This window comes from Protopterus annectens, chromosome 1.part1 (genome assembly GCF_019279795.1).
Source record: "Protopterus annectens isolate FY-2018-M chromosome 1.part1, PAN1.0, whole genome shotgun sequence".
NCBI classification, from domain to species: Eukaryota; Metazoa; Chordata; order Ceratodontiformes; family Protopteridae; genus Protopterus; species Protopterus annectens.
Window position 1 is genome coordinate 332,194,458 of NC_056726.1, and position 13,913 is coordinate 332,208,370.

A 13,913-nucleotide genomic window follows, 5' to 3' on the forward strand; every position below is an offset into this window, starting at 1 on the left:
TCTATACAAAGGACATAGCATTAGAAGAATGCACAGTTGTTGAAAAGTGATGTAACGGAGAGTGAGGCATGAGTCCAATTAGGGGAAGAAGGGAGACAGAAAAGAGAGAAAAGACTGTTGAACTTTCCCAGAATGCTGAATAACAATAATTAAGTATGTGGGACAAGGGAGAAGACTTCAGCTACCTTCTACCCAGGTTAAGGAGATTCAGGCAGAATTACAGCATTTCGGGGACACGTTTACTAGTAAGGCAGGGTAGCCCCACCTGATGAAGCACCATGTAGACTTAGGGCTTCGGTGGCTCATCAGATAGGCCCCTTACACGTTGTCTGAGTGAGTTAAGCAGACATGGAGAGAGAGGAACTGCAGGATATGTCTCTGGTAATCATCATGGGGTTCACTTCTGTTTTACCTTGTCTTATGACAAAGTATAAGCTTATAAATAAGGATACTGGTTTTATTTTAGTCCACAGTAATACTATACATTCCTGATACATGTTCTGAAAGGGTCTATGCCAACTATTCGAACTTCCAAAATGTCGAATACCATATTGTCGATATTTGGAAGTTCGAATATCTAATAAAAAAAAAAAAAAGAAAACCATACACTAACAGCCCCCCTACTTAAATATACCAACTCCGAGACTGCACTTCAGTGCAGAAAAGGGAAATTCTCCCATTCTGCACCGAACGGCGCCATTAAAAGTTAACCTTCGAACACTTGAAATGTCGAACATATGGTCTCAACCATATAACGTTCAACATTTTAAGCGTTCAAATTATTGACATAGATCCGTTCTGAAATTGTCTTAAGTTCAAGAAGCCAGCAAGTTGGGAAAGGTGGGGTGGTAGATGGGGTGGTGGGTTGGTAGCATCTGAGGGACACTGCCAAAGTGGTCCAAATTGGCCTGCACAGTAGCTAAGGCCAGCTTTGTGGTCAGTTATCAAAATAAGCCCCTTGAAAATAATACAAGAATTGACACACTACAGTAGGGTTTTCGATGCATGTAGAACAACAAGTTTCAGTAGTGTAAAATGAAGAATGTATTACATCTAAATATTGATTTTGAGCTACCTTGAAAACCTAACAACTGTAATTTAAGTTACTATGGTACACTGAAAACCATGTGAAAAGTGGCTGTCCAAACCATATACCATCCTGCTTAATATCCCTGCATGTTTGTTAGAAGTTTAGTCAATTTTCACAGAGATTAACAACTCAGCCAGACCTCGTTTGCAGTCTGAGTTCTCAGTTGTAATTCTGGCATTGTATCACAGACACAGATGTGTAAAATGATCCATAAAGTTGTGGCAGGCCAAGCTCCTAACCATTTGCCAGCTACATCTGCTGTATGTTGTAGAACTACCCACTATGAATGTTTGGATGTTTCTTTGTTGCCTTCACAATGTCAAATGACATAACCTTATATTATACAATGTCCTGACTTTCAATATATGAACACCTAGGAGAGGAAGTTAAGTTTAGAAAAATGTACTTTTACTGTTGTTGTTTGAATAATGCATAAGTGAAACTACAGTACTTATTCATGTGCCCAGAGGAAGAATTTAGAAATTAGCACATATTTTGGGATTTCTGGAACAATTTAAAATCTGTTTTAGATTACTTTTTTTCTTCTGTATTTATTGTGAATTTCCAAGCTGAGCTCTGCTTTAATATAATTTAGCATTTGGAAACAATAAAAAATACCCTTTTTATTTTATCTGCATCAACTTTCCATCAGTTTCACAGCTGTTTCCTTTACTCTCAGCCATACACTGCCTGATTGCATGTAGTTTTCCCACTGTGATTTAACACCTAAACAACAGCAAAAGTAGAATGCTTATGAACCGTGCTTCATGTTGAAATGCAGCTGTCCAGGAATTAAAGTACTTGTAGGAGACATTAAAATGCACTTGGCTGCCTAGAAAAAATGGTTGCGTCAGTGCAACAAATAATGGTGGGTACTGGTAGAAGATGAGGAAATTAGGGTTATTTGCCTTACCTGGAAAAGTGTTAGCAAAGTTATGAATTTAGTGGCTGCCTTGTAGTAGCCTGTTTTGTACCCTGCAAAATAAGTATTTTAATGGCATTTAGTGGTTCTGTATTACCCTTATTCCAATTTCAGTCCATTGCGTATTACATTACTGGAAACTGTGACATATTAGTTTCATCAGTCAACTAATAAGAAGCATTTTAGATGAGAGATGATCTCCATGTGTTAGAAATGGTACACTTGCCATTAATCTTTTGGTCACAAGCTTGAACTGTTCATTAATGTAACAAAACATACTCATTATGTATGTGAATTTTATGGCTTACAGGTAGGACTATTTTTTTTCTTCTAAGTGTCTGCCAGTATTCAGAAAAATATTTGTCTTTGAAAAATAAGCAAGCCAGGGCTAAGCAAAACATCTTTCAGCATTCAAGGATGTAAAAGGTAACCGGTTACTTACCAAAAAAATAGGTAAGGTCATTTACATAGGCACCCACAATGTAAAAGTGTTTCTGAGTTAAAAAAATATTTTTAGAAAATATAGGAACGTTGCAAGTCATAACTGAACATGACTTCTGCTGTATTAAAAATTACTTATCAGCAACACCAAGAGCAGTCAGCGTAATGACAGCGTGTCTATATCAGAGTAAGAAAAAAGAGCAGATTTAGTGGCTGTTACTTTAAGGTTGATACTACAGAGGGAGATAGTGACCACGATTACTGAACACAAGTTAGCGTAAGCATAGATTAAGTGGCCTTTACTTTTAACAATAAAAGACAACCAGATGATTAAAGCAAAATAGCAATGGTCAGGCTGACTGCTGGGAAGGAGTGTTAGGCACGTTTGCTGCAGCTCTACGGCGAGAAAGCTGTTAAATGTATGTGGAAGATTCCCTAGTGCTTCTGTTTGTGGGCTTGAAGTTTCATTTGTGTTAGGGACATGTAAATATAGAATAATGGTGAGTATTTACTATCTCTTACATGTTCTCATACAAAACTACATACTTCTCCGCCACATTTCTAATGAAGCCACCAGAGATTATGGCTTATGCAAGAAATTTAGATTTTGCTCATGGGATAGCATGTTGAAATGTGGCTGTAGTATGTACTAAATGGATGCCAGAACTATAGGACAATGGGGGCGGGCCCACTTTAAATGCAATCCTGGGCTGTGACATTGGCTCCCAGATCATCTATGCTGGCAGAAGAAAAAAAGAAGTGAGCAGCATTCCGTGTGTGTGTGTGTGTGTGTGTGTGTGTGTGTGTGTGTGTGTGTGTGTGTGTGTGTGTGTGTGTGTGTGTGTGTGTGTGTGTGTGTGTGTGTGTGTGTGTGTGTGTGCGTGTGCGTGAGCATGCATGCCTGTTGGTACAAATGTATGTGTGTATTCGACGGCGTGTGAGTACATATGCAAGTGCGTGGATATGTATGCAAATGTGCAATAGTGAGAGCAATGTGTGTGTGTGTGTGTGTGTGTGTGTGTGTGTGTGTGTGTGTGTGTGTGTGTGTGTGTCTGTGTGTGTGAGACTCGCTTCCTGTATAACTCCAGTGTTATGCAAAAAACATATCTCTCAACTTCTCTGTTTTTGAAGAACACCCCTGATTTTTTTTTATATTTTGCCATGTTTATTATATAATATTTGATTTTCTGATTAGTTTCTGTGGATTTCAGACAAGTTAATGCTAGACCTTATGGTTTCATACTTCTGATTGTTCAAAAACTACATGGTGATTCAAAATCTGTTATTCTTTTAACATTTTAGGTGAATTAGAGTAATATTTAAAAATTGTTCATAGGTTCTAGGGTGTATAATAGGCTACCAACCTCTAGGGCTCTTGTAAGCCTAGCCGTGCAACCCAAATGTGATCCACAATTTTGATTTCTATAGGGGTGATTTACTTACTGCCTCTGCTTGTCACAGACATGGGCACCAGACCAGGGATGCACTTCTCATTATCCATCCACTGGTTCAAGTTGCACTTAAATAAGGTTAGGGAGGAACTCTGCTTCACATGGATGAGGAGCATATTCCAGAGAATGGGAATTCTCTGAGAAAGATTTCTGTCTCTCCAACATGTGCTGTTTATGTCACAAGCAAAATGTAGGTCTTTTGATCTAGTAGTTGTGATACTGTTTGTTGTGCAGGTGTACAAAAGGTGCATCAAAGTAGTGTCCAGGGATGCATTTTATGCAAGGCAAAGATCACCTTTCAGTAGTCTGTATGATATAGAGTAAAGAGATAGGGCTCTGAAGTGATCAGCATAGAACATTTTATTTACTTCCTGTATTGCATTTGTAAGGAACCTTTGCGGACATTCCAGTTGGTGCAGGTGTCTGGTCGGGTACCCTATGATGGGTCTGTTGATGGCTGAATACAGTGGTACGATGACTTGTCTGGACCTAGATGCCTTGCCCTTACTTATACATTGAGCTGCCTAGAAAGATTTTCTTACTACCTTGGGCACGTGTTGGTCGAAGGCTAGGTTCTTGTCTGCTTGCATTCCCAGATCCCTGACTAGTGATGCAACTTTTAGGGGTGTTTTATTGATTGAGTTACCTGGGATGGATGACTTCCAAAAAGGTACTATAATGCATTTCTCTTCATTAAGTTTTCAGCTGTGGCTTTGGCACTAAGCATTTGTTTGTGAAAGACCTTCCTGAAAGGTGTTCTCATTTTGGGAGGTGTCAGTGACTGCTTCCAGTTCGCAATCATCTGCAAACTTGGTCAGCCAGAAGCCTTTGACATTGTCTTTGATCTCTGAGTAGCAGATAGAGGAGAAGCAGGACTAGCACTTAGTCCTCTGAGGGACTCCACTGGTGACCGTCCTCTTTGTGGAAGTCACCTTACCTATCCTAACCTCTTGGGTCCTATCCATGAGTCAGCTAGCAATCCAGCATGTTCTAAAGGGGGTTATGCCTGGTTCCACAGGTTTATTGACAATGCCTGAGTGTGGTATTGTATCAACTGCTTTAGTAAGAACTAGGTAGGCAGTATGCACTGCTTTCCCATCATCCATTGGCTTAGTGACCTTTTCAAAGAAGTCCACCAGGTTCAGTAAGCATTACCTTCCTTTGACAAAGCCAAACTGTAATGGATCCAGTGAATGGACGTCTTTTATGTCCTTGCTGATAATTTTCATGATTCTGTTAAAGATCTTCCTTTATGAAGCGGGGATTACCATTGCAATCCTCCATTCTCATGGCACAAAGCCTGCTTTAAGACTATAAAAGCTAAATAGTGACTCCAGGGGTCCTTATAAGTCATATTTTAAACTATTCAGGAGTTATCCTGGGATATTATCAGTGCCCATTGAGACTGTGTTCTAGGCTTTAGTGTGCAGAGGCAGTACATGCTCCCTAGTTATAGTTGGAGAGTTTATGTTTGAGGATATGAGGGTATTTTTTGGGGGGATATTCATGGATGAGAGGGGGTTAAAGCTGGAACTGAATTTGTCCACTAACAGGTTTGCTATATCGCCAGGCTCAGTGACTGTGGATCCATTAACCACCATTTCAGCACATTGCTGTGTGCTGCCCTTGAGATTTCTGACATGGGATAGTATGTTAACCTCACATTTGGCCTGGTTTGACCTAATTAGCCCTCTTCGTTGCCTATTTAGTTTGATGATAGAGTTTTTATCTGTATTGGAATTACAGTCCCTGATTTTTACCATGTTTGTTTTTCTTTTTGCTGTATATCCTATTTAATTTGGGATGCCACTAGAGTGGCTTGTTTCTGAGGCTAGTTCTGTTCTTTCTTCCAGTAGGTATGACAGTCTGTATGCAGCCGTTTGACATGGTTGTACAAAGTTTTTGAGAGCAATTCAGCATGCTGTATTCTTGGGGTTTGGAGGAGTATTGAAATTTGACAAACCATTACTTAATGAAAGGTAGTTTGCCTTGGAATAGTTCCTAACTGTTATAGGTTTTACTGATTTTAACGAGGGGTAGTTAAAGTCTCCCATGAGTAGCATGTTGTTTGGATGGTAAGTATATTTGGTAGGTCCAAGTATACAGTGTGAACTTCTTGGGACATGGAGGGTGGCCTGCTGCTGGCTAGGATATGATACTGGATTTTGTCTATGGTGATCTGCACATGGCCGATCTCCAGCAAATCATCCTGTTTGACCAACCTAGAGATATGCTTGTTATAGATGTGTATCGAGACACCTGCACCTTTAGCTCTTGTCTGTGCAACTATTGTTCTAGAAGTGTGGATGGCCCTGAAACCTTGCTCTTCTGGTGCACTCGCTTCCGCTTTAAATCATGTCCCGGTAACTGCACAGATGTCTGTATTTTCAAGTGTGAGGACAGCTTGAAGGGAGTGTAGTTTTTTATTTAGGCTCCTGTCATTGAGCAGTAATACCCTGAGGTTCATTTGAGTTGGTTTTGCTATGTCGGTAGGTTTGTCTGTTTGGTATTAGCTAAAAAGCCACTATGGGGGTGGATAAAACTTTAGCCAGTGTTCAGAAACCTCTTTTTATCCCCACGTTATTTTTTGCTCTGATCAGTATTCTTGAGTAAAGTTGTGAAGTACGTAGGGATGAATACCTCTCAACTGTACCTGTTTTTGCAGTAAGTCTCTGACTTTTGCTTTCTTTTTCCACCCCTGATTTTCTGGTAAATCACTGAAGATTACAAGCAAGTCAGTAATACCAGGCATTTCAATGATTTTTAAGCATTTTAATGATTTTAATTAATTTTAATTAATTAATTTCAATAAAAATTTAATGATTTGGCAGCTTTTAATGATATAGCAATATATCTAAGTAAATCAAAACTAACCCTCAACCTCAAAAAGACACAGTTAATGCTATTTACCAGTAGCAAACAAACAATCACCGACCACCCCTCCTTTCACCATTCTCTCAGCAAACAACAGAGACATCCAACCAGTTGAGCATACAAAACTCCTTGGCATGACAATCGACAACAAACTCAGATTTGAACAACACATAGCCATCACAGTTAAGAAAGTTCACATCAAACTTGGCTCACTATACAGAAGCAAGCCATTCCTCACTGACAATACTAGACTAGCCATATCCAGAACCTTCCTCCTCTCTGTGCTCCTATATATCCTTTCCCCCTCTTTACCAACTTAAAAAGATTAGATTTAACCAAACTGGAAACTTGCTACAACAAAATAGCCTGTTTCACAGCCAACCTTCCCCACTAAACCCACCATTGTACTGCTCTACATAAATTAAATTGGCTAGAGCTACCTAACCTTCTCCATCTCTACCAATTTAAATTCACGCATCCCTCAAGAACTTGTTGTTCGCTACTCATGCCCATGAAGTTTAAGATCTACAGACAGACACTTTCTTACAGTAAAGCCCTATTCTCAAATCAAGTAACCAAATTATGGAATTTCTACCCCACACCCTCCAAAGCACACCTGAGTCTACCAGTTTTAAACAACTACTATTTGAACATCTATTCAAGAAATGGCATTGTTCCTGTGCCAAACCTGACTGACAAGATATCTATAACTCTCTCAACATACTATCCACTCCTTACCCTATTTTCTCCCTCTCCTCAGTGTTTATTACTACTATATATATATATATATATATATATATATATATATATATATATATATATATATAGATAGATATATCTAAGTTCATAGGAAGGTACTAGGTTATCGGCCCGAGGGCCTACGTAAGCCTAGCCAACAAGGTTCCATAACTTACGCCACCCAGGAAAGTTATTTTCCTGTGCCACTGTCCAGAGACACAGAAGTGATCCCCGGGGTGTATTTCCTATTTCCCATCCACTCATCAAGGTTTTTCTTGAAGAGTGCTAATGAAGAACTTTGCTTGACACAGATGGTTAGCTTGTTCCAGAGTATAGGAAGTCTCTGGGACAGGAATCTATCCCTCCAGCGTGTCCTGTTTATTGTGGTGACAAGGTTTAGGTCCCTAGAGCGTGTAGGTCAGAGGGATTGGGATTTCTTTAGGTGTAGCATGTCCAACAGCTCTGGGTTTGACATAGCTTTATGTGTTAGGCAGAGATCACCTCGGAGTAGGCGATATGCTATGGAGTAAAGCTGGAGTTTTTTGAGGCCAGTAATCCTCTTTGTGAGGTACTTCTGTGGCCTTTCTAGCTGCTGCAGATGCCTTGTGAGGTACATTCCAAAAGGGGCATTGTACTCTATAATGGGTCTAATGAGTGAAGAGTAGAGGGGAACAATGACCTCTTTTTTCCTGGATGAGAACCCTTTTATGATGAGGTGTGTTCATAACTATTATTTCATATGTACACACTACTAATTTTATTTTTCTCACAGTGATTTTTACTGAAATGCTTGTGTTTTTCTTTTTGAACCTGTATCTACTAGAAAACTGTGGTGGTGGTGCTGTGGTAGCGTTGTCGCCTCATAGCAAGACGTTGTCCCATTCGATTCTCAGCTAGAGCATCTTCTGTGTGGAGGCATATGTGAATGGGGCGTGCCTTCGTTGAAGGTTGTGCGTCAGGGCTGGTAACCCGGTACGTAAAAATCCACTACCAATCATTAGCGGACCGGAGTTCCGCTGTGGCGACCCCTAACCGGGAAAAGCCGAAAGACACAAACAAACAAATCTACTAGAAAACTGTATTGAATACTACTTTGTGTAGACTAACTAGATGATGTTTGTTCTGCATCTTACTGTATGTATACTATTGTACTGTCTAATTGTTGTATATTGCTTACATTTCTGTGTAGCTTTTCTCCCCGGGCCTCCGCTGAAAATGGGCTTCTGGCCCAGTCAGACTTTCCCGGTAAACAAATGTAAATTAATAAATAATAAATTGGAGTTCCATATTTCTTATTGTTCAAAAAAAGCTTGTGGATTCAAAACCTGTTGTGCTGTTAAGTTTTTAAGTGAATTAGAGTAATATTAAAAATTGTCCCAGATTTTGTTCCCCATTATTTTTGTAAATGTTCAAAATGCTTGAGCAGAAAAGTTGAAAGGTATATAGGGTACCATACCTCTCAGCTGTCTCTTCATTTCCAATTTTACCTCATATTATTTTGCATAATTCCTCATTTTCTAGTAAAGCATTGGGAGTTACCAACAAATCAGTTATGCTAGACATGAGTTTCATACTTATTGTTCAGAAAATGTATGCTGATGCAAAACATGTTGTTTTAATAACTTTTTTACTTTTTGAAAGTTAATTGGAGTACTATTACAAATTGTCAGTGAATTACCCCTCTGCCCCCTTATTTATGGCTATGTACACAAATTTTGAGCAAAGAAGTTGAGAGATATGCAGGGAGCCTCTTCCACATGTAGATCATGTTAAAATAATGTATATACGTACATATATGTGTATATAGATAGATGTAGATATAGACAGAGATATGTATAGATGTATATTCTGTTGTGGACAGTAACTACTATTATCTTTTATCTGTTTTACAACCACAATTTAAAAAACAACTCATACCTACAAAGAGAAAACTGTCTCTGAAGATCCATGACTCTGTATATTTCCCAGCAGCCTCTAATCTAATGACTACTTAACTAGAGTTTACCAGGAAAGTACTGCATTTGGTTGCTAAGTGCAACTAATCAAATGTGCTTAGACTGCACAGTTGTTGGTTGTCTCTAATCATAGTAATAACAGACAAGTGACTCTGAGACAGATTGCTAAGGCAACCAATTGCATTGTACTTCTGTCACTTCATCTTGGGAGTAAGTTAATATGCTTTTTATGCTGCTAGAGATTTAGTATGTAATTAATATGTTCCTAACGCATTTGTTTAATTACACAAACAGCAAAGTCGAATTGAAGATCGCTTAGAACGACTGGATGATGCCATTCACGTGTTGCGGGATCACGCCATGGGACCTTCAACAGCAATGCCTGGTAGTCATAGTGACATGCATGGACTAATAGGACCATCACATAATGGAGCAATGGGAGGTCTTGGGTCAGGATACGGAACAGGTCTGCTTTCGGCTAACAGACATTCGCTAATGGTAAGATGACAGCTTGTCTCATCCATTTTCAGAAAAGGTTCTTTGCAGTATTGATTACTGCTAACTCATTACAGCATTCAATACACATTAAATGAAGGTGGAGTCCATGCACTACATGTTAGTGTAAGTGATTTTTATTTCTATCCATTTGTCTTGTGGCGTGTTGCAACGTTGAACCATGCCAACTTTCTAATTCCTGTGTTATGTCTTGGTCCTCTGCCATCTTAAAGAGCACCGTGATTTTGTGAGCACTGCCATTTTGTGTTGTCAGTAAAAACAGCAGTGTCTTTGTCATGCCATTAACTGTACTTGTGAAATTGAGTACATGTGCCCTTCATACAATTTTACGTTTAGTCAGATAAATGTGTTACAGTGCCTTTTATCATTTTGTGTTCTTTCCTGCATTTCTTTCTTCTGCCTGAACTATAAAATGACTTGTAGCTTTACATCTGGACAGCCATGGCCTGTGCATATGCCATTTCACCATTGCGTTAAGAGCTTGTATGTGGTATGCATCTGCAAAAAATGTTTTCTTTTTCTGTTACTGCAGTGGTAATATTTTGAATTCACCTTTATTTCAGGCACTTTACCATTAATGGTGCTAACAAAACTGGAGAGCACATATTTTTTATCACACCATGGGTTTCAAATGATTTTAAAATTGTGTTATCACTAGCTTTAGATTTTACAGACCTGTAATACATTATCCTGTGATGCACTTATTTTGCTGGTGAAGCCAAACTTCAAGGACTAGAGCATTCTGAGCTTTACTTCACCTGACCAATTCACATTCAGCAGGTATTTGTCTACTGAGCTATGCTGGGCTCACCAGGTCAAGTAGAGGGCATTCTGGTGGATCCCTCCATGCCAAGCGGTTCTACAAGAATGACCTGTGTATAATATTGGTACATTTCCTTCATTGTGTGATGGCATCTAGCTGCATACGTGTGGGAGCATATTTTTGTGGAACACTGTTTGATGCCTGTGCAAGGCCCCATGCTGGCCTTTCATAACAATGTACAGTATGCAATGTGCACTACTCCAGAAATTGCTGCCATTTCACTAAACACCCAGAACCTGTCTTCTGTTTGATTGCACATCACATGTTGGGTGAATTCAGGAGACTACCTGCTGGAGCTATCAAAAATGAGACTGTCTCTGTCTTTCTCAGTATTCTGCTAGGAGTAGGAATTGTGAGGAGCCTGAGGGATTTGTTTCAGAGACAGACAAGAATAGTAAGACCTCCCCTTCAGATGGACTGTCCTGTTACCCCTCTGCTTTGACCACAGAAACAAATGAGCCATATCTGGTGATGAAGAATGAGGGACCTTGGTCACCTACCTCTTCTATGGATCCATCTGTGAAGAATTCCTTTTGTGCAGCTTGGAGGCATCTGGATTTATCTCATTCTTCTCCCAAAATGTCAGTGCCCCTACAGATCTCCATCAGAGTGATATGTCATCTCTACAGAGCATCCTAGGGTAGATTCCTATGTGATCTCTTTAGTCCACCATGGATTCCCAGAGAAAGCAACAGCTTTCATCCTTACCAGCCAGTAAGAAGCCCAAAGCTTTGGGTAAGGTTGCTGTGAAGGCCATCACCATTGTTTTCTGCATTAGACATATTTAACTGTGTGTCTCACCTGTCCTAGTTTCAGTCCTCTTTCCTGGATTAGGCTGTTAAAAGACTTGCAGAATTTTCTGATTCTGCTGTCAAAGAGTCTATGGAAAATAGTTTTGTGATGCTTTTATCTATCCATTTTAATTTACCTTGCTAAAGTTTGGTTTCTACTGATGCTGCAGTAAGGGTAGCAGATTTATGAATCTTTTTGTAAAAGTTGACACACCTGTGAGTCTCAATCTCCTCTGAGGAAGGGTTGAAGAGGCCATGCCCCCTTTCTGAAGTAATATCTTTTAGCTTCCATAAGCCAGGTCAACGATCACCAATACATCCACACTGACCACCAAGAAGGAATTTTGGCACTACAAGTCCCTACTAGCTTTCTAGGCCTACCCATCACTCCAAGAAGAAGAATCCTTCCTCATAGGATGAAGAGATCCTACAAGCATCAGTTCGTGTTGCCTTCCCTGATTGCATCCATAAAGATTTCTTGGATGCAAACTCAAGGAGCTGCCATCTCAGTCATGACCCTCTCAGGAATGCTGATGGAATGCAATTCTGTGATTCAATGATTCAATTAAATATATTTCAAGCCCAGCGCCTATAAAGGCCAGTTAAGGGCTTGCTTAATTTAGACCCTGTTGCATATAACAATTTTTAAACCATAAGTATGATAACAATTTAAACATTAGTAAAACATTTGTACACCTAATATTGATAGATATAGTTCTTCATAGTCTACCATCTTTAAAATAGAAAAACTAAAACATCAGTGTAGAATTAACACTCAGTAAATGAACTAATAAGTTGTAGATTTTAGTATTTAAACTGTGGTTAGTAAAACCAACTCCCAATGTTGCAGAAAATACTTTTTCCTTAGAACAATTGTACACCAAAATTAGATCAGCCCTCAACAGCCTATAAGCCATTGAATTATGGGATATATTTTCAACTCACTTAACTTATGCTAGAGATTCACATCAGCTGTATGTTTGGTAAATGTTCTTTAAATACACTCAAACTTAGCCAGCTGTGAAATTCCTAATACATAAAAAGAGCCACAATATTCTGTCATTGGCCGAATACTGAAAGACAATACATTTACCATAATAACCCTGACCCTAGATGTAAAGGTCCTAAAATATTCTTTATGAATCCATAGCATTTCTTAATGACACAGTTTCACAGGAGACTCAAAAGAAAGAGATGAATCAACAATTACACTTAAATCCTTGACTTGATTAACCGAGAGGCACATAGAGTTATCCAAAGCAAATAGATAACTATTATTAGTAACACCAAAATGAATAATCGAGCAGTTATTATTATTATTATTATTAACTTTAATGCCCTTATGTTGTACCCATGTAGTTAACATATATAAATAGTTTTGCAAACACTGATGATTTATTATATTTTTTACAGTAACTCCAACCTTTAAAGTGTTGGAAAATTTAGTCAAACAAATTTGTTTACATGTTGGACAGTCTCTCATAAGCAGCCAAACAACAGAGGTCCAAAAACCAACCCCTGGAGAATGCCACTTTTAATTGATGCATATCATGTTCTTTTCTGACCTACTAACCAATTTATAACAGATCTTTTTACATAGAATTCATGTCTGTTCCACCCACTATATCAATAAAGACACAATGTGGAACCAAATCAAAGGCCTTTGCCAGATCCAAGTAAACCATATCTGTAACTATGCCTTTATCCAGCACGTTTGTTATATATTCATAAAAATTAACCAAATTAGATAAGCTAGACCATCCAGATATGAAACCATGTTGATATATATATCACTAGAGAAACTAAGCATGTGCTTAAATGGTAATCTAAGTCCCCTCTCAAAGCATTTCTCCTACACATCAAACTGATTGGTCTGTATTCACCGTTAATATAACCAGTGTGATTTTTACACATTGGAACAACAATGGTCTCCTTCTAGATTTTTGGACCAAAACCTTCAATTAAAGTTTTCTGACAAAAGTAGACCAATCAAGGGTACAAGCAATCAGTCATGCATCTCAAAAAGTAAGCATTCAATTAATTTGGCCCAGTTGCTGAATTTCTTGTTAATACAATCTCTTCTTTTATTGGAGGACAGTTACATGCTAGATTTGGTGGAAAATCAGTGTCAATACCATTTATGAGAGATCGAACAAAAAAAAAATCAACAAACAACCAGTGTCTTGGAGTCTGTTATATACACAGAGCTATTTATTAATACCAAACTTGAGGCATCATACAAACTGCAGCCTTGTAAGTGCTTAAACAAGCCTTTTGTTATCCAATACACTGCTAGCCACTTTTATTTCATA

The 13,913-nt window shown here is 38.7% G+C and overlaps 1 protein-coding gene across 12 annotated transcripts in view; it reads left to right on the forward strand.

The window, feature by feature from the left end:
- TCF4 (transcription factor 4) overlaps positions 1–13,913 on the forward strand; it is a 2,211,973-nt gene that overhangs the window by 1,940,895 nt on the left and 257,165 nt on the right. For all 12 annotated transcript variants that reach the window (XM_044074967.1, XM_044074939.1, XM_044074975.1 and 9 more), the window contains one exon: positions 9,766–9,969. In XM_044074967.1, the coding sequence (XP_043930902.1) occupies positions 9,766–9,969 (204 nt within the window). The remainder of the gene's footprint in view (positions 1–9,765; positions 9,970–13,913) is intronic.